The following is a 21,213-nucleotide window of genomic DNA, read 5'->3' as shown; positions in this document are numbered from 1 at the left end:
CATATTCGCACGTGTAAAGCCAAAGTTGTACATTTATTTTTGATGAAGTAACATTTAATCCTTGAACTTAATTTTTTTTAATTTAATCTCAAATTTGATAAATTTTCTCAAATGGGTCCCTTTGAACCATATTAATGTGGAAAAGTTTCCCAAATCGATCCTTGAATTTAGATTTCATCACACATTCTAGTATTTAATAAAATCCATGTCTAGGGATCAAGTTGAAAAAAACTTCCAAATTTAGACATTAATATGAATACAAAAAGTTCCCCGTTGTGGCTTCCTTGCAAAATCAAATGCCCCCGCCAGGGTCGAGAATGCTGCCGTCCTCGATGTATTTTCAGTTGCTGTTGGTGTCTTCGATGCCGTTTTGATCATGTAGGGCCACCGGTCGGATAAATAGGCCGATTCGATTCGGACTTTTAGACATTCATCTGAACTAATAAGCTGAAGCTACGTGAATTAGATAAATTTGAGATGTTCAGAATACACTGGTTTTTTCTAAATCACAATCCATAGGCCGATTCTCTCACTAAACATTACAATCAACATTTTCTACACTCAAAAGGCTAACTAATGGTGAAAGTAAACGGGGTAAAAACCCGAGCCGGACATGAACATTCCAGTAATTGTGAGAAGTCGATAAGCTTACACAAAACAACAACAACGGCAACAACTACGGTGAGAACGATCTTCGACGGTGCTTTCGATATCAAACCTTGGAATGTTTAGATTAGGCTCCATGCACAGATGCATTTATGTCGGTGGGCTTTTTCTTTGAATCGGTAGGTGACCAAGTATCGGTGCGGAAGGATGAGGAGATGTTTAATTTGGGATCGGCACTGGAAATGGGAAAAATAGACACTGGCGTTGCCACTGATATGGTCGTTGCAGCTGATATGGTCATCGACTGTGGCTTCTGTTTCTTCAGATTCTGTTCGTGCTGGTTCCCGGCCAGAAAACTTCCCACCACAACCTGGTTCGGAGCAACAGAAAGTAAAAAGTTTAGAAGCCGTCTTCAACAGGGTTGTGGTAATTGTTCGGTTAAGACAAAGTTACGAAAATCTGGAAGAGACGGAAAAGAGAACTGGCAAAACCGAAGCTGAACCTGCACAGGGCCAGCAGCTACTAGGAGACCAGCGACTCCACCACCTACGACACGTCCATCCGGACTTGCTAATGAAACACTCATCCCACCGGATCTGCTTCTTGTTGCCCCGCTTTCATTGGGCATGAATGAACCGGACAAGGACAATATCTCAAAACGACCCTGCAAGAAATTTGAGAAGAGGTCGGATGTTTGCCGGTGAAGGATAAGATAACAATTGTTGATTAAGTGAAATTTCAGAAACACGAGGAGTTCATCATTCGTTCTTTGTGGTGTTAAGATTAAAACATAAACAAATTTGACATCACGGGAGACTTGAGCTTTCGAAACAAATGAACAAGTGTAAAGTCACAATCACAAAATGAGTATCCATGCTAGGATCGATATAGTTCAAAGGTGTCTAGAATTAAAGGGAAAGAGCTCATTACCTCATATGTCAATGTACCCCCGGAAGAATCGGGTTGCCGAAGAGTGACACTCGAGATGACCCCATTCGCAGAGAGAATACATATAGCTCGAGGCCCTTGTTGGGAGAATGATATAATCTTCATCGTGACGTCCTAAAATACCAAACAGACATCAGAATGGAACCAGCGATATTCTCAAACCATATTTTCCAGCAAGAAAATATAGATCTTTTGCATGCATAATGAATATAACATCGTGCAAGCTCGATGCTATCTTTTACGGCATACCTCGCCAGCATTAACAGTGATGATATGCGGCGTAAAATTAGCCCCGACAGAGCATGCAACCCATTCACCTACAATGAGAAAAAAGTTGTAAAAAAATTCTGCAACCGGATTGCTAGAGATCTTACCACACAGCGAATAGCAGAACGTATACGAAATTTTCCAAGAAACAATCACGAGCTACTCGTCCGTAAATTCTAATGAGAGCAGAAAGTATCAAAAGTTCACCACGCAGCTCAAATCCACTATCCAGCTAGACAACAATGATCATCCGGGAAAATTCATGAAGTTCAATATTCTTGAAAATAGTGTACTACGACACCTAGAAGTTGTGTCGTTCGCTAATGTAAACCGCATGACACTTGGTCTATTCGACTTGATTATCACACAATTATTCCAAGAAACCAACAACAAGAACTAATATCCAAGCTGAGCTTGTGATCCCACTTTCTCACATGTATGTCTAAATATATGTGGGATACGGATATTTCAAGAAAATCGAAGGGTCAACTATATAAAAATCAACTTTCTTCTCCCTGCATCTGACGGGAAGATCAAAATCACTTGGAAAGACTTGAACAAATGGTACGATATATCTCCCCCTACCAAGTGGCAACAAACACTCGATATCGATAAGATAGTGGATCATATATCAAAATAACCTAACAACCGCAATCACACTTATCGAAGGGATATCTCGACCCCACTTCGACCCTTCTACGCCTACACACACACCAAAGAGGCACTTTAAAAACAACACAAAGCGAATGGGTTTCTCACCTAAGTTCTCCAGCTCGTTCCTAGGCTTCGAAAACGACGTCGGAGACTTCACTTTCCCTCCCTTCCCGGCTGAGAAGTCGATGACCGAGGGCGGCGGCGCAGCTGTCGATATAGGCTTAGGAGAGAGCGCTTTAGTAATTGAACCGTCCGGCCCGTATTTTCTAGGCCTTCCCCTCTTCTTCTTCTCCGGCATCCCCGTCACCAAGACCGGCGGAGGCACTCCTGGTTGCGCCGCCTGTTGCCGCGACGGGGCGGATCCCGGAACCGGGTTCGGGTTTTTGGTCGAGTTTTCGGCCCTCGGAGCTATATGGTAAGCCGATGGAGCATCGGATCCTACCACTGTAACTCCGGCAGTAGCAGCACCAGCAGCAGTTGTTTCGAATTCTTTTGGCTCCATGGTTAAAACTTCAAGCTCTAATTTTTAGAAATATTATATTTTCCCCCTCAAAATTTTATCAAAATCTCATTTGGATTGTAAGCTCAACCAGCTAAAACAAGGTTTAAATTTTCCCAGGGAAAAAAAATCCACAAAACAAAACTAAAAACAGTACACCTTCAAAGTTCAAAACCAGGAAACGATTAAAAAAATATTATTTTGGAAGATAAAAATTACATTTCACAAGAAAATTTGAAGAAAAAAAATAACCTATCTCTGTTTTTTTCCCTTTTAATTTTCAGAAAATGATAAGAGATTTGTTGAGTTTTTGATAATTTAGCATTCCTAACTTTCTTTTGAAATCTGTCTGAATTTAAGAATATTAAAATAACGACAAGGAAATTATTTGATAACATTATGTTTATTTGTAATAATAATTATTTTATTAATTAACATATTGATATTTGCCCTTAGTTGGAATCTAGCCAATAAAAAAATTTGAAAGTGGGTAGTTTCTTTATTTAATTTTTAAAATTGAATTTTTTAAGAGACAGTGAATAGTGGGTATATATTATTAAATAATTATATTGAAAAACATACTTATTAATTAATTAATTTGTTTATCGAGTGAATGCCAAGTAAAATAAGGTTGCTAAAGTTTGAAGAAATTATTTAGAAAAATAAAAAAATAATATTGGGTGCGTTAAAGCAATAACACCATGCTATTTTAAGGGGTGTTTAAAGTAGGGTTAATTTATAGGAATAACGTCCATATATTCAAATGATATTTAAATAATTTTATTTATAAATATATCTAATTAAGAGAACGTCACGTTTATTATTTTTTATGATGTATTTTTATTTGTTTAATAAATTTTCCGAGTAAAATCTTTAACGATAATATTTTTTTTGGATAATATTAACGATAATATTATCTAAGACCAAAATAAATAAATAAATATTGGGTCAAAATAAAACAAAACAAAAGTTATGCAAGTTTCATTGGAAAGGAAATATCACATAACGTATTATCACCACAATATTGCCTTAATGGTGTATTTGGTTGGGGGAATGTAAGATTCTTATGGGAATAGAATCCACATTCCCCCGTTTGGTTGGATGGGAATGTCATTCCCGGTAATATTACATTACCAATAGTAGATTTTTGGGGTATATTACCGGGAATGTCATTACCTCCCTTTCTTTAGGTATTGTTGGATTACCGGCGTTTTGGACTAAAATGCCCTTAAAAAAATTCTTTCAAAAATATCTCATTGAATAATAAAAATTCTACGAAGATTAAATTACAAATTTATCCTTAAACTATTTTAGATTTACAAAAAAAATCTATAATTAAAATTTTATATGAAGTTCAGGGGTAAAATAAAATTTTACCCTTTCATTAAACCTTTTTATATTTTTAATTTTGTAAAAAAATTATATAAATTTTATGAATATAATTTTTTTAAAGAAAATATATAAATATTTTTCAACTTGTTAAAAACAAATATATAATAAGGACAATTTGATCAAATATACATTCCAATAATCTTTTATTCCTTTAACCAAACACGGTAATCTTATATTCCTGCTAAACTAACCAAACACAAAATACAACATTCACAGTAATCTTATTCCCTTATAATCTTTTATTCCCACTGATAATCTTATATTTCGTGAATTAAACGCTCCCTAAAAGTAACGTATTTCTTTATTTAAATAATAAAGTAGAAAAAAACTTGAAATTTCGGGGAAAAATATTTCCTAATTTTAAATTATTATATTCCCAATACAATTTGAAAAGGGAAACAACGAATAAGTAAAACCAGTGAAAATAAAAGGTCACAGTACAAAACAAAGTAAAAAAAAGTATAAATGCTTTTTTTAAATACGAGGTGAATATAATATAATATTTACTCAAACATTATTAATTATTTGATATAAAATGTTTAACTACATTTACATGTGTGCTATTTGAATTTAAAATCTCAGAAAATAATAAGATTTTTTTAACTATTGAAATCTAGTAGTCCGTACTGGAAATTGAAAGATAAATTTAAGATATATCATAAAAATAAAATTTAAGGAAATGATGCTAAATCTATTTATAGGATTACGGTGTTTATACTGTTATTGTTAGAATTAAGTATAAATACTGACGGTTTTGATAATGGTAAAATGTATCAATCATTATCAATTATCTTTTCATTTCTATTTGATCAATGAAGTTTAATTTTTTTAATTTGATCATTTAATTTTTGAGTTACACTTATTTCAATCGTTTTGATTTATTTTATTAACATTTTTCTATAATTTGACATATTTTATTAATTTTATTATCATCTAAAATTATAACAAAAAATAAAATAACATTAAATCATAATTCTTAAAACCTTAAACCCAAATCATAAACCCTAAAATCGTATCACAGCCCTCAAATTACAGCCCCCCACCCCACTCGGTGGCTCATCAACAGTCTCACCTCAAATCGTAACGCCAACTAACCATAAATCACAACTCCTTCACACTCTCACCCTTGATACTGTCACCCTCAAACCATTTTTCCCCCTTGCTAAGTCATCCTTCCACCAAAAGACCTATCAAAAAACCGTCACACCAAGGTCGATGGTTGTTGTCATATGCATCGTCATCTCCCCTTAACCCACTATTTATGAACTTTTTGTTGTCAGTCGTTGGTACTGTTGACACCTCGAATAAGACATTTGCCTAGTTTTTCCTTATGCTCAATTGTCGACTAGCTTGCCTCTAAAAAATGTTAGAGCAAATGTAATATAGAGATATGTTGTCTTCAATCTCAATATCCCTCGACGCTCGAGTGCTTTCACCTGTTGAACCCACACACATCTCAACGCTTCATGCTGCTATAACAGCTCATCTTTGCTCTTGCAATAGCTTAGGTTTTGTGAGTGGTATGGGTTGAGGATTGCAAGAGTTTGAAGAATTCGACTTATGGCTTAGGTTAAGTGAGAGTTCCACCGATGAGAGTAAAGGTTAAGGTTTGAGGTATATCGATGGAAGATTAAGGATTGACGTTTATGGATTAGGGTTTAAATTTGAAATTAGGGTATTTTATTTTATTTTAAATCCTATGTAGAATTAAATACTAATAAAGTATGTCATGTTAAAGGAAAATACTAATAGAATTATCTATGTCATCATAGAATGGTTACAACAAGAATAATTTAAAAGTCAAGTGATTAAATTAAAAATATTTAAACTTCAATGAACAAAATAATAGTAAGAAGATAGTTGAGTGATGTAATTTATCCTTTTATAAAGGGACTCGTCTTAAAAAGGGTAAATTATACCCATGACCATTTAACTATAGACACATTATAGTTTTATCATCGATATTTTAGTTTTGTTAAATAGACCATTTAACTGCTTAAATGATCTTAATCAAACTATTTATTGTTAACATTTGATGGAGAATTGGTCTAACCGTTAACATAATTGGTGTAATTTTATACTTGATCATTATTATTTACATATTTTATTAATTTAGTTATGATTCAAATATAACTTTTATATTAATATTTAAATTAAATTCAGCTCATCTTTTGCAATAAAGAGAGGCGGGAGAGGGAGAGAGTATTAACACTTTTATTTTGAAAAATATTATAAAGTGTTTATTAAAAATTGAAGTAATTTTTTTATTAAGTTAAAGTGATTATATAAAAGTAATATTTATTTTAAATACTCTCAATCATTTGATAATGAATGTTTAATCACCTTGTTGCAGCCGCCGATACTCGAACCCGTGACCTCTAGGAACAATAACGATTCCGTTAACTACTGAGATAAAATTGTTCGAACTAAAAATTGAAATAATTATAATTTAATAAATCCTATTAATTTTATATTGTAACCATGGATGGACCACAATCCAAACAACTAGTGGAATGATGAAAATTTCAAAATTTTCTAAATAAAATATAATAGCATTTTATATAAATAGTATATATGTTATCTAGTTAAATAATTTTTTATTAATACTTAATTAAACTCAACCTATCTCTTCGATAATGGAAGATGAGAGTAATTTATTATTTAATAACCATAATTATTTATATTGTCATTATGGGTGCAGAACAATCCAAGAGGAAAACGAGAATAAACTTTTTTATAAATAAAAATTATATGTTTGTAGATATTATCTATGTTCTCTAATTCAATTTCCCCCTAAATATTGGATTAACTTCAACATGCATCATTTAATTAGAGATGAAAAAAAATCATATTTAAAAATTTTCAAATTAATTACTTTTAATGAAATTAAAATTTTGAGTTGAATTTAATCATATTTAAATTTAAAGTGAAAATAAATACAAGAACACCTTCAAATCAATTTTATTATTATAATATTTTGTTAAATTCGAATAATTTTTTCGGTAGTATCTTTACTTTTTTATTAGTCTATAGTGACTTTGAAAATAGTATATATTCGAAAAACACTCAATCATTTGATAATAAGTATTAATATATTTTTTGTAGATATCATGCCCGAAGCTAATACCTTAAGAGATAACAATTATTTTTTAACTACAAAAATCGCTTGATTCTTGTAGCCAGAGATGGATCGAGGGACAGGGTGGAAGCATAATCACCCTTGAAAAATTTAAATTCTCTTATATTTTAATTTTTTTTCTCTGTATTTTTATTGATTATTTATTTAAGCCCTCTAAAATTTTATAAATTTATTATTTTCAAAAATTTTATAAATTCGTCACTTTTTAACATAAATTCACCGCTTGGAACATACAATTTTTATTGATTTTACAAAGGTTATTTTTATTAATTAAAATTCATATTTTAATTATTAATATATGTATAATCTAATTTAAAATAACCTTTTTAATTATTATTCGGTCACTTCGATAAAGGAAGATGAGAGAGAAAATAATAATAATAACAACTTTTTTCCAAAATATTATAAAATGTTTATTGGAAAATGGAAGCGTTTTTATTTAATAAACCTAATTACTTTTATATTCTAATCACGGATGGACCACAAACACTGACCCATTAAAAATGCAATTAATTTCAGATATAAAATATTATAATAAAATTTGGAAAAAATATTAAAATGATAATTATATTAGTTATCAATTAATTTAATAAATTTTTATAATATTAGTTTAAAATTAATAATTAAATGTAAATAATTATATTAATTGCTATTAAAAAATAATTTAAGATGAGAACAAACGAAGCCATATTAATTAATTAATCTTAATTTTTTTAAATGTTGTTGATGAGCTCGATGAAAATTAAGTCATTAACCCCATAACTTTTTTTCTTTATTTTAATTATTAATAACGACAAATATTATTATAATTACTACTAGAATACAGTTGTGGAATTCACAACCATCTCTAATTAATTTATTTTTTTGTCAGTAAAAAGCATTATTTATTTATTTATTTTCGTTTTCTAACTCATTGGATGGGAAAAATAAGAACAGATAATTAAGAATCTTTTCATTAAAAAACACTTGGGGCTCATGCTGAAAGATAATAAAACCGTATTTTATGTATTTGTAAGTAATTATTTATTATTTTTATATTATTTTTTCTCAGAAAAGGTTAATTGCCGGCATTCCAATAAAGTTAAGTTGAGAGAACATGGTATATATATATATATATATATATATATATAAGATCGTTATTCATCTAAATGATAATCAATAATTAATTGGTTTAGTGGGATACGACATTAGATTTTTTAAGTAAGATAAGGGGTTTGAATCCTAACGATTGTAAATGAAGTAAATTGGGTTGGAATGATTGTCTTTGCTTCTACAATACCGAATTTAAATTAGTCGATCAATAAATTATATATTGGTGGTTATACAAAAAAAGTCATCTAAATAAGAGAAAATAATTTATGATGGTTTATTTTTCCTATTTAGACTGATAATTTTAAAAGTAATAGTCGATTTGAAATGAGCAACCTCAATGATAAATAAATTGTTATTATTCCTTAAGGTCTCAGTTTCAAGCACAAGAACGTCAGAGTGTGAGCGTTTAATATCAAATAGTTGAAAGTTATCTTCTATTTACTCCAAATTAATAAAAAAAATTAATATTCGATAATAACGATAATCTTGAAATATAATAAGAAAATTTTTAGTGTAAAACCTCGATTTTTAATCTAAAATCTTGATTTTTTTTCATTTGAGATAATTAATATTTTTATATTCCCCATTGACATATGAGGGTGTTGATAGAAAAACTAATGACATTAGTTACTAATAGGTAAACTTACAGGTTATCATTGGATATATCTAATTTATCATACTGCTCGTTGGACAACAAAATAACAATTTATAAATACATGATGCCCAGAAGTCACACGAACTAATGCATCAGAGTTCGGAATATCGAATGAACATTGAAAGTCAAGAAGAGTTGGGAATCGAGTAATCGACATTTTTGATAAACGGTTGTGATCTATCCACGTCAGTAATACATCTCCATTCTTTATACAATTCAGACGTAGTCGTGGAGGCAAGCCTTGTGAAATTATTTTAGTAGATTTAAATTATCTTTATAATAAACAATTGTTTTTTAATTGCTGGATTACACGTTTCGAACATTCATGTGATGCCCCATGACCCGCTGTCTATACCACAACAGTCCCCAACCTACATCTTGGGCCCACTGTCTGCAAATCAGGTGCAGCGTCGTCATAAAACACGTTCTCCGGTTTAGCTCCACCGTGTCGTCCATCGGTTCCGGACTTCCACGGCTCTTCCACCCTGAAGAAGAAGAAGAAAAACACGTGAAAAGGGAGCCCCAGGAGCTCACAATCCTACGCAATTCGACCCTAGTGACACAGCAACAACACATTGTTTTGTTTCATGCTTTTGTTGCTCAAATATGTTTATAGGAAGATTACACCTTTGATTTTCAGACAATGGTTAGATTTTGTTATAATTTGTTCTTTTTAAACCCTTAATCTACGATGCCGGCTTAACGCAGTTGGCGTCATAAACACATGGTTAGTTTGGTGGATGTGGGGAAGAATCTGCAATTATGATACTTAAACAGTTAAAACTATACTTCTGGGACTAAAACTTAATTTATCCTTCCTTATATCACAGGGAACCCTCTTAACTCAGATAATGTTGCATCAAAATGCCGATAGATTTTAAGCCAACAAGCATAACAAGTAAATAGCATTACATTTATATGGCTAAAATGAAAATTCAATAGTAGACACATTCATAATTCACTTGATCCATTTTGATAATGAAATCAAATTAAGCGGCAACAATACAGTCCCGATCATTCCCAACCCCGATATAACACTGGCAAGAACATTAAAACAGCCCACAACTTTCCACTGACCCTAACCCTAGTAGAAACCCCGGAAAGACAGAGAAGGTAAATTCATTCAATAACACGACTTGAGCAAACTTGCCTCTGTTCCTTTCAGAACCGCTCCACCTTATCGGCTTTCACGACAGGATTTGCCTTGGCAATGGCATCTCGTCCGGCACCCTTGAAATCAAAGGTGCACTCATGTTTTTCCGGGTAACGGTGCTCGCCACAGAAGGTACTCCCACATCTGCACTTGAACCCAGTCAATCCAACCTTCTTTCTGCATATAAAGCATCTGTTTGCCAGCTTTGGCTCAGTCGGTTCATCAGAAGCAACAACAACAACAGTAGCTTGTTGCTCAACTGCCGTCGAGAAGGAGGCCACGTGAGAATGAGATGGCTCCTCTACACGCTTAAATGCCTCCACAACCACATCGTCCAGCTTTGCTTCGACACCGAGGGATTTCTCCATGGCAGCTTTCGCCTTTGCAGCTTGCTCCTCCCCAGCCCGGAGGTTTCTATAACACTTGGAGCAGAGGTTCATATTCGATGCTAAGCCAAAAAACCCACAGCCGTTGGCACAAAGCTTCGGCTCAGATGGAGGGAAGCTGGTTCCTTCATTCTGTTCAGAACCCATGGTTTCTTTTCTTCTCTTTTCTTTTCTCTCTTTCTTCTGTGCACGTTTGCTTTGGTTTTCTAAAGTGAAAGATGAGAAAAACTGAAAAACAAGACAAGAGCTTACTTCTTATTGATTCTCACAAAGTTATATTACTCCAACGAGCTTAGGCTGACCATTAATACAAACACAAATATTCGATTATTTTCCTGATAGCTTGATTAGCTCAAAGCTCGAGCTCGAGAATGAGCCGAACAGAGACGTTTACTATTAAGTTTAAACCAAGTTTAAAGTAAATAAATAGAAAGATGTGTAATTTCGTCTATCAAACGCTAATTTAAACGAAACCCCCCTTCAATAATCTGAGATTTCCTGAAGAAAAATCTAGGCAAAATTCCAATCGATCTCCTAAATTAACACGTAAAAAGGCCTATTTAATATCAGCGGTCCATCGGAATAATGGAACAGCCACCGGTAATTACGAGTCAAAAAATAATTTAAAAGGGCGAAAACCCTAAAATTTCTTCAATCGACGAACATGAAACCTAGAAAAGAACAATAAAAGTTGAATCCCTAAATAAAACCCGTAAAACATACCTCGTTAATTCGATAATCGGAGATTATTTGCTTCTCGTCGTAATATTGTTTAGGCCGGCGTCGTACGATGAGAAAGACAACTCAGGAAATTCGAAGACGATGATAAGCTTTATTATCTGAGAGTCATAAATATGATGGAAGGAGAAAAAAAAATACAGAATTAAGGAGTTGAAAATTTATTTACTGAAAAAAAATTCTTTTTTTTATTTGGGTGGAAGCCAGGAAAGCAAAACCAAACTCGGAAAATTAAAAAGTAAAAGCCGAACCCAACCGGAGTCCTCTGGTTTGGTTTTTAACATATTATTATTTTAAAATCATTATTATTATTAGTTTGAAATTATTATCACAATCAATAGAAAACGGTACATGAAGGATGGTAGGAGAAACAAAATTTCATTTTCAAATATATTTTAAAAATAAATTATGTACTATTTAACTTCTAGGAAATAATCGTTTGTTGAAAAAGATAAATTTAATGATTCTTAAGTCCTTACTTTCGAGAAATTAATAAAATTTTCAATTTTTTTATATAATGTGATTTTTAAATTTAAAAAATAATTAACACCATTATTTCATTGACGAAAACTGTTATTAATTGTTACAGTATTAATATGATGTTCTACGATATTGATATAATAATTTTTATGTAATAATAAGGTATGGTTTTAGGACTAAATATAATTTATCACTAAAAGTTAACAAAATTATTAAATTATTTAAAGATGTTTTTATAAATTTTGAAGTGTCATAAATATTAGATATATTATATGTCACGTAAAAGTTATTCATACAAAAAACATAAAATATAAAAAAAATATTGGACTAGAAATTATTTACACAATAAATTATTTAACGTTACATTATATATTTTTAACATTTTTTGGAAACAAAAACGTTAAATGCCCTGCTAGTGCCCGAAACCATCTTAATAATTTTAATGATAAACTATATATTTAGTACCTAAACTATCAATTTTAGTACTTAAACTTTTAATTTTTCAAAATCATACCTAACATTTAGTTTTTGTTTCATTTTAGTCACCGTTGTTAAAAACTTAACGTGTTTAGTACCTAAACTATCAATTTTTATCCATTTTAGTACCTAAACTTTCAATTTTTTTCAAGACTTAAAGTTAAATTTTGAATGAGTACTAAAATGAAATAAAAACTAAACTTTAGATATTGTTTTGAACAAATTAAAATTTTAGATACTAAAACGGACCAATTTTGATATTTTAAATACTAAATGCATAATTTACCATATTTTTTATTATTCTAACTAATTCTCACAAATAGAACCTGCACTCACGTCCATAACTATTTAAAAAAATATATATGATAAACAATATCCGTTTCAGATTATTTGAGTTTGACTTTAGAGAATTCAGCTCCATGATGCACTTGGGTTTTTTAATCCTTCCAGGATCCAATGGTAGGTGAGTTTGCAAACTATATATAAAGGATACATGTAATGTCTAACAGGAAGATAATTAACAATGTCTTTTTCATTGAATTCATGGAGCTTTGGGTTTGTTCTTATGGCTCTAACAGCACTGGCAATCATCGGCAAACCTTGTTTAGCTGCATACCGGCCGAGCTCGTGGGCACTGGCTCATGCCACCTTTTACGGGGGCGAAACCGCCTCCGAGACTATGGGTGAGTATACTTCATACACATTAATATTTAGATAAGAGTATGCGAATATATAATGTTTCGTGGTAGTTAATGGTGTTTTTTCTTTCCTACAGGAGGAGCTTGTGGTTATGGGAATTTGTTCAGCAGTGGTTATGGCACGGACACGGCTGCACTGAGCACGACGTTGTTCAACAACGGATTCGCCTGCGGGACTTGTTATCAGATAAAGTGTGTGCAGTCCAAGTGGTGCTACCCCACGGTCAAATTCACCACCGTCACGGCGACCAACCTTTGCCTTCCGAATTGGGCCAAGGACTCCAACAACGGTGGGTGGTGCAACCCTCCTCGAGTCCACTTTGACATGTCGAAGCCCGCTTTCATGAAAATCGCTCAGTGGAAGGCCGGCATTGTCCCTGTCATGTACCAAAGGTATGTTTCGAATAGCGATCATTAAAGTGAACGTTACGATCGTTGTTTTGTGATTAATGGATTCGAATTTCTCTCGCAGGGTGCCGTGTGTAACGAAAGGGGGGCTTCGATTTAAGTTCCAAGGGAATGGGTACTGGTTGTTGGTGTATGTGATGAACGTAGGTGCAGGCGGCGACATTGCGAAAATGTGGGTTAAAGGAAGCAAAACAAGGTGGATTAGCATGAGCCATAACTGAGGAGCTTCATATCAAGCATTTGCAACTCTTAGAGGCCAATATCTCTCTTTCAAGATCACTTCATACACAACCAAGGAGACTATCATATGCTGGAATGTTGTACCTGCAAATTGGAATCTAGGCCTGACTTACAGCACAGGTGTGAACTTCCATTAATCCGAAATAAAGATCCGATTTTCGATCTAGCTCGACCTATGAACACTTTCATTTCGCATTACCCTTTTCTAGTTCTCTTTTCCTTTGAGAACTTCTGTTTGTACTTTTTAGAGCCTAGGCAAACCATGTGCATCTTCATGGTTCAATCCAGTGTGAATAACGGCCAAGAGAATTATGATTATCTGAGAGCCGTCGATTAAAACAAGTGTATATATTTGGACTTTTTTTCAATGATCATCCGGTTCCAACTGGTATTCAAGGCCCTAAAGATTTAATTTTTCACAAGCTTTTGGTCCATCAAGCTATGGGCTAAGTCTAAATCAGCTAGTTAATTGGCAATGGGTTCCGAGAAACATGGAGGAAGCTTGCCTGAACCAGAGGCAAAAACAACCCGTACAAGAGTTTTTGCCTGTAATTTGGATTGAAATCTCGATTCTCTTTTGATTCACATTTTTTGTAGTAACATAGAATTTCAGTGATCAAATTGTTTGGAAAACAAAAATGTCAGCCATTGCTTCTTCTTCTTCATTGCCTTCTTTTGTGTGTGAATCGAAGGAAGAAGAAGCAGTGAAAGAAAGACAACAGCAAAAGCAAGAGGTAATCAAAGAGTGCACGTACAAGACTAAGGCCATCCAGTTCTTAGGTCGTACTACGCCTATTATTCTCCAAAACGACAATGGACCTTGCCCACTCCTCGCCATCTGTAACTCTCCACCCCCTGTGTTTCCATTTCTGGGTTTTAAATTTCGATTCATATCCTTATCATTGTATTGATTTGAATTATGAAGACGATCGATTCTCTAATTGTTCAATGTTATAACAGGCAATGTCCTACTTTTAAGCAACAATATGAACCTGAGTTCCGATACAGCCGAAGTTTCGCAGGAGAAACTACTTTCATTGGTGGCTGAGCGCCTCATTGATTCGAACAGTAATGTCGACGTAATTTCTTCCTTTTTTTTTCATGCTTAGCCTCGTTTTCTTGTTGCTCTGGGATAGTTTGTTTGATAGTGATGGATCATGAATCCTTTCTTTCTTTGGCAATGTAGAATAAAGATGTCGGATATGTCGAAAATCAGCTGCGGAATATTGCAGATGCGATAGATTTACTCCCTCGTCTTGCAACCGGGATTGATGTAAATATCAAGTTCAGGAGGTTAGCCTTCTCATTTCTCTCTCTTAATGTTTTGACGAATCGGTTGCGGTTCCGTATTGAATTATGTGTACAACGTACAGAACAGATGATTTCGAGTTCACTTCCGAGTGTGCCATATTCGATCTGCTTGATATTCCTCTCTATCATGGTTGGATAGTTGATCCCCAGGTACTCTTAAGCTAATAAGAAGCGTGTTTTTATGTGCTGTCATTTTCTTTGTTGATCGTATGATTGTTGTATGCAATGCATTTTCTATGGCTCCATGGAGTGCGGATCCTGTCGTGTTAATCCTGCCAATCTCCTCATGTAACCCATGGAAGCTTGTTATGTCCATAGGATTAAACATGATTAACCATTGTCCAAGTGAATTTGATGGTTTATTTTCATGGTGCACATGTGCCAGGATCATGAAACTGCTTGTGCCATCGGGTCGAAATCCTATAATGCGATCATGGAAGAGCTTGTTGCATTGGAAGCACGGAATATGGAGGCTTCGCATAAGATTAAGCCCGGGGATTGTGTGGATTCTGCTGCAACAACTGCCACTCTGGGAGTCCCCTCTCCTAGCCTATCGAAATCCAAATCTGTTGACGATTCTCCTCGTTTTGATTCTGGTCGGAAATTAAGAAAAGGGGATCTTGATGAGGAAGCAGAGCTATTGAGAGTCTTGAAATTATCGGAGGCCGACTCGCAAACCTCAATTGGTGTTGAAAATCCGATCCCGCAGCGGATGGAACCTTCCTTATCAGATAATGGCACTTCCTTGAGCAATGATAGTGGAAGGAAGACACATTTTGAGACCCTCGAAAGGGAAGAGTCCCCGAAGATTGATGGGATTATTCAGGATCAGTTATCTTGTGCTAAACCCGAAGAATTAACTCTTCCAAAGGATGCTCTTCCAAAGGATGTGGTTGAGAAGAGTGATGTCGTGACACCGATGGTTAATGGGAGTATCGCCTCTACGGATGGAAAGAACACTGACATTCCCCGGGGGGTTGAAAAATTCGAGATTCAATTCGCTTCTGCAACTGATGCTCGTGACATTCCAGACAATGTGAATGGCTGTGACACGACAAAAGCATCATCCGTGTCTTTACAAAATGCTGATTCAGATTCTTCTAGTAGCAGAATAAATCATCGAAATGTGCCTGGAAGTGAACCTATATATGAAGGAGAAGACAGCATAGTGGACTCTGCAGCAACACCACATGAACACCGGGAGCCTTTCTACGAAGGCGAGCCAACTCTTGCAAAACAAGCTAACAAAAGCGCAGTAGATGACTGCAATGCAAGGTCCAAAGATGAAATCACTCCACAACAAGGTTCGTAATGCATCTATTCAAGCTCCGTTTTTCGTTTCGTTTTTCGATTCTCTTGTTTCTTGCTGCTTAAGATTTGCTTTAAAGGAAAATTAATGTATTGTGCTACGTGCTTTATGCTAATGCGTAATGCTATTCAGGAGAACTGATTGAAAACTTCTTGAAGAACAATGCCAGTCAATTAACCTTTTTCGGGTATTCTTAGTATCTTTCTAGAGATTCGATTTCTTCGAGCCTATCACATCGTAAATCTTTATGTCATGATGAAGCTTGTTGTTTAGATACTGTTCATATGCTCTGCAGGCTTTTTTGCTTACAAGAAGGACTTAAAGAACGCGAGCTTTGTGTTTTCTTCCGTAACAACCATTTCAGCACCATGTTTAAGGTTAGGAGTTGACATCGGTTTCTCTGCGAATTATGTGTTCTCTCGAACGACTTCGACTTAACTGATAAGCGAATAAGCTGATTTAAGAATCATTGTTCTTATTTTACTTGCAGTATGATGGTGAACTCTACCTTTTAGCTACTGACCTAGGATATCTAAATCAGCCGAACCTAGTTTGGGAGAAACTAAACGAGGTAAAATCTCTACCTTGATATCTTCTTAACCAAGAATCATTGCATGAATCACATCGGAATTTGATTCCTCGAGTTTTCAGGTCAATGGAGACACGCTGTTTATGACTGGAAACTTCAAGGAATTCAAGGTGGATAATAGTCATGCCACTGGTACATGGGATGAACAAAATGCAATGGCTACTACTGCTGTAAGTATATATATATATATGTATTTCTCTTGCCGCAAAAAAATTTTAACGGTTAATTCGAATGAATTTAATGAGTACTTACCGGAGAAATTTACATGATGCAAGGACTACATTGCCAGCATCGATAACGCAGTGCAAGCCGGGATGGACGTTAAGTAATTATCTGAAACCCCGTGTTACTTGTATCAATATTAGTATGTTAATCTGTTCTATAATAATTCTATCAAGTTTTTGTTGCAGCTCGGATTTTCAGCTCGCAATAGCTCTGCAACAGCAAGAGTTCGAAGAAGAGCCACCACCGAGTGTTGGTGGTTCAAGATTAGTAACAAGTCCCCAGGTATTTTGTTCTCTTCTATGCTGCTGAAGTACACAATATCCTACATGCTTAGGACCCTTTTTAATACATGAAAAACTTTGAAAAAACCAATATATCCATACTACACTCATAAATCAGATGAGAGTTCGAGTTGTTTTAGAAGATTTTTGTTGAAATGGGCATTTTGCAGATGAAGAGAAGCAGCGGAAGGAGCTCTTCATCTTCGTCTTCATCATCATCGCCGAAGCGAGACCAGAAATCAAAAGATATGTGTATTGTGATGTAAGCTTTTGGCATAAATTAATTAATAAATACAGACCTTCCTCACTAATAATAAAATTCAGTTCAAATTAATTATGCAAAATAATACTAAAATGCATAATTTATACTTATGACCAGTAAGGAAGCAAACAGCTTAAATAAGCAAAAACTTCATTCCCTTTTTCATTAAGGGATTTTACAGCAGTCCTTAGACCAGTAATCTGAAGGGAAACAATGAGGTATATATAGTTATTTATGCTTATGACACTATGTATTTATGCCATACAAATCGAAATAAGATCGAGCTTTACGAGCTCTCGTTGCTGCTTCGACCGAAACTTTTCTGCTTAAATGTGAAAACAAAGCAAACAAGTTCCAGTAGAAGAAGCAACAAGAAGCTGAGGATGATCCTATTCCAAGAAAGATGAAAAATACACACTAAAAAACAACAAACTTTATGAATCACTGCCCATATAACACTTCTTAGACCCGCATTGCCCGGAGGCTAGGATCCGGACTTGGTATTTCAAGAGAAAACCGAGATTAGGGTCAATATACGGCAGGTTGAACTATGGTCAGAAAGGTTCTGTATGACTATTCTCTAATCCTTATGGCAATTTTTTCTATGCACTGGATCTTTCATATATTATGCTACAAGAGGTCCTTGTTGAGTTACGATTCGGGTTTGTATGTTAATTACAGGGTTGTGACCGGTTTAACTTGTAGGATTTCGCCTTAACGGGGGCGAATGATCTCGAGAGCGCCGAGAAAACATTTATGGTATGAGAAATCTTCGGTTGTCCCATCTATTTTTACCAAAAGAAAGCAGCGAGCCTTATGTTCATGGTGTTTACCTACCTTAAAAATGTAGGGGCATAAAGCATCAAGAAACCTTTGTATAACTTTCTTTTTTTTTCTTTCCTATCTCCGATTTTCAAGTATCGTATACCTTTATTTCCAGAACCCCAGAGCCGATCTTCTCGTCTCGTCAAGGATGGAAGTACAACGCCATCATCACGTTATTCCATTCAGCTCCACTTAACCGGTGCTCAATAGACCTACAGTCAGCACAATTATAAGCTCAGGAAACAAATCATTTCGAACACGAAACATGTCTAAAATAATGACTTGGTCAGGTTATCGGAATTGGTGTCGACAACCAAAGCACTAATAACGTGTGAAATCAGGAGATGTCGCAAGCTATCTGTGCTAGTCTAAGATAAACATGGAGGAAAACTTGAGCAACATAAACAAAAAAAGGTGAATAACTATTGGATGAAAGCTTACTTGTGCAAAATATCCTTTAAAGTGCGTTTAAGCCTCTGGATGCCATTCAATGTTAGACGTTCTCTCAAGATCGATTTCTTTCTTGTTTCAATCATTTTCTGCTGGTCGAAAGCGGAACCGCCAAGGGCATCCATAAACTGAGAACCATATTTCTCGGGCTTAAGAGCTTTGGGTACTTTAAACTCTACATCTTGCTTCTCAGAACCAATGAAATTTCCTAGCAGCTTATAGACGTCAACTGGTTCGGCGAGCCTTTGATCCTGAAAATTAACAATGGTATGGATATAAATAGAATGATAACATCAAAAAATGTCAGCCCTCGATAACATTGGAAGGGTATATACTCGAATTTATATGTGAGTGTCCTACGCGGATGAGTCTGAAATGAACCTGCTCGACCTTTTCAAAGTATATGTTTAAAGAATCATAGATGACTTCGTGTCCAATCGATCATATTCATTACTGGGAGGCAATTATTCATAAGCACACCCCAGAGATCTGTTATACCGAAATCCTGATACAGCTACCTTCAAGTAAAGTTCAACGGGAGAAGTTCTACGAGATTTCGAGATTTTGAGGTGATCTTTCCATAAAATATCGACCTGCTTGAACTCGGGAAATCCTAAAAGGAATTTGATAAATTAAAAAGCAAAGGAAGATGAAATATCACCGAACTTGTAATCAACTTGTTATGAATGTCTATCTAGAAAAGCAAAGAGAATTTATAGCACTCTGATAAAGCAAAATAAACAGAACTGAATGATGGCAAACTTTGACAAGCGAGGAAATATAAGATTCATTGCGCTAGATGTAACCTTATCAACACGATAGCTGAACTGAACAACCTGATCTCCATATGCATTCCTCACAATTCCATCATATGCAGCACATATATCACGCATGAAGAACATAAGCCTTCGTGACAGCGTTCCAGGAAGGTCAGCATGATCACTGAAAGAACTCCCCAGGCTAGTAACTGAATGAACAAAGCATTCTAGTGGATTCAGACCTGTCATAAAAGAACTTTCAACCACAGCATACTGGATGAAATTCTTAGCAGATTCCACAGTATCATCAACTTCCTGGTTTAAGCTATGTGACTTCAGATAATTCCATGCGGCACATGAGAGCTTAAGAGGAAACCTGAATGATAAGGTACAAGTGAATTCTGCAATCTGAGACACATGCTATGCTGTACTAGCTTCAGCAAGTTACCCTTGCTCCCTGCCTTGAACATGGTCAATAAAGAATCGTCTTTATTTGCATATCTGTACATTAAATTCTGAATATCTCGAAAAACTTGCTTAAAAGAATCGACAGAAGCTTGGCTAACTGCAGCTGATCTTCTCTTATCGTAGCACATGCGCTCAACCTCGAAAGCCATACAACTGTCAGTTCCTTCATTACTTCCAGCAAGGAAATCACAGTAAGAACAAGCCATTAACTGTTTAAAGTTGCAGTGTCGTGTTATTGGAGAAGTCCTGGAGGAATTTTGTCGTGTTTCGGGGCACAAGGTTAATATATACAGAAGACCACAATTTTTTTCTCCACTAATGTTACGAGGGAGGTTCATAATGCTATTAGCTCGGGTTTGGGTTCCAGGAAGTCCAGAATCTTGGTAAATATCTCGGCGTCCCGCTTCTGCACTCTCGAGTCAACAAATCTTCTTACAGTTAAATAATCTCGCGGGTTAGAGAGAAATTATCTGGATGGAAGGCAAAATTTCTCTCTTTGGCGGGTAGAATTACGCTTGCTAAATCAGTGCTATCGACCATTACCTTTTATGCTATGCAGTCCACTTTGCTTCCTAAAGGGACTTGTGAGGAGATTGAGAAGTTAATCCGCTCTTTTATTTGGGGTCACTCGGAAGCAAGTAGAGGAGTTCATCTGGTTAATTGGGAGACGAAATGTTTAGCTATTGGACAAGGTGGGTTAGGCTTCAAAAAACTCGAACATCAGAATGCAGCTTTTCTAATGAAAGTGCCTTACAATTTGGTTTTGAATCAAGATCAATTATGGGCTCAAATCCTCCGTGCTAAATATAAATGGAATGGCGAGCTTCCATCCACACTTGAGCGGAGAAATAGTTCTCGTCTTTGGAAGGGGATTTAGATGGTTTGGGAGGAAGTCCGTCAAAG

At 34.9% G+C, this 21,213-nt stretch overlaps 4 protein-coding genes, 1 long non-coding RNA gene and 1 pseudogene across 9 annotated transcripts; 2 read left to right on the top strand and 4 right to left on the bottom strand.

Moving 5' to 3' along the window:
• Window positions 1–437: 437 nt before the first annotated feature.
• Window positions 438–14,248, bottom strand: LOC120185922 (AT-hook motif nuclear-localized protein 1-like). 2 transcript variants are annotated; one of them, XM_039190003.1, is made up of 6 exons: window positions 14,232–14,248; window positions 2,581–2,992; window positions 1,804–1,871; window positions 1,537–1,668; window positions 1,109–1,270; window positions 438–976 (listed from the first exon to the last, which is right to left on the bottom strand). In XM_039190003.1, exons 2-6 carry the CDS (start codon window positions 2,975–2,977, stop codon window positions 734–736), a joined length of 1,002 nt encoding a protein of 333 aa, XP_039045934.1. In that variant the 5' UTR covers window positions 2,978–2,992; window positions 14,232–14,248; the 3' UTR covers window positions 438–733. The 2 variants fall into 2 exon arrangements, with proteins under 2 accessions (XP_039045934.1, XP_039045933.1); XM_039190002.1 differs by lacking the exon at window positions 14,232–14,248 and having other exon boundaries at window positions 2,581–3,161.
• Window positions 10,208–11,656, bottom strand: LOC120185924 (zinc finger A20 and AN1 domain-containing stress-associated protein 7-like). 4 transcript variants are annotated; one of them, XM_039190007.1, is made up of 2 exons: window positions 11,512–11,656; window positions 10,208–10,994 (listed from the first exon to the last, which is right to left on the bottom strand). In XM_039190007.1, exon 2 carries the CDS (start codon window positions 10,936–10,938, stop codon window positions 10,414–10,416), a length of 525 nt encoding a protein of 174 aa, XP_039045938.1. In that variant the 5' UTR covers window positions 10,939–10,994; window positions 11,512–11,656; the 3' UTR covers window positions 10,208–10,413. The 4 variants fall into 4 exon arrangements, with proteins under 4 accessions (XP_039045938.1, XP_039045935.1, XP_039045937.1 ...); XM_039190004.1 differs by having other exon boundaries at window positions 10,208–10,997; window positions 11,515–11,656; XM_039190006.1 differs by having other exon boundaries at window positions 10,208–11,019; window positions 11,515–11,652.
• LOC120185923 lies at window positions 13,010–13,969 on the top strand (annotated as a pseudogene).
• Window positions 14,249–14,798: 550 nt separating the features above from the next.
• Window positions 14,799–17,833, top strand: LOC120186002 (ubiquitin carboxyl-terminal hydrolase MINDY-1-like). Its single transcript, XM_039190068.1, has 11 exons — window positions 14,799–14,911; window positions 15,019–15,125; window positions 15,206–15,293; window positions 15,529–16,447; window positions 16,585–16,639; window positions 16,748–16,829; window positions 16,943–17,023; window positions 17,104–17,211; window positions 17,317–17,366; window positions 17,452–17,548; window positions 17,718–17,833. Exons 1-11 carry the CDS (start codon window positions 14,819–14,821, stop codon window positions 17,811–17,813), a joined length of 1,776 nt encoding a protein of 591 aa, XP_039045999.1. The 5' UTR covers window positions 14,799–14,818; the 3' UTR covers window positions 17,814–17,833.
• A 561-nt stretch (window positions 17,834–18,394) lies between these two features.
• Window positions 18,395–19,266, bottom strand: LOC120186021. Its single transcript, XR_005522174.1, has 3 exons — window positions 19,076–19,266; window positions 18,738–18,846; window positions 18,395–18,646 (listed from the first exon to the last, which is right to left on the bottom strand). It is a non-coding gene; the product is annotated as an uncharacterized LOC120186021 (long non-coding RNA).
• Window positions 19,267–19,548: 282 nt separating this feature from the next.
• On the bottom strand, window positions 19,549–20,516 carry LOC120185943 (DNA-directed RNA polymerase IV subunit 1-like). The gene is made up of 4 exons (XM_039190020.1): window positions 20,260–20,516; window positions 19,891–20,218; window positions 19,751–19,778; window positions 19,549–19,697 (listed from the first exon to the last, which is right to left on the bottom strand). Exons 1-4 carry the CDS (start codon window positions 20,514–20,516, stop codon window positions 19,549–19,551), a joined length of 762 nt encoding a protein of 253 aa, XP_039045951.1.
• Window positions 20,517–21,213: the final 697 nt, after the last annotated feature.

Source organism: Hibiscus syriacus, unplaced genomic scaffold, assembly GCF_006381635.1.
Source record: "Hibiscus syriacus cultivar Baekdansim isolate YM2019G1 unplaced genomic scaffold, ASM638163v2 tig00113156_pilon, whole genome shotgun sequence".
Classification (NCBI taxonomy): domain Eukaryota; kingdom Viridiplantae; phylum Streptophyta; class Magnoliopsida; order Malvales; family Malvaceae; genus Hibiscus; species Hibiscus syriacus.
This window is presented reverse-complemented; position numbering and strand designations above follow the sequence as displayed.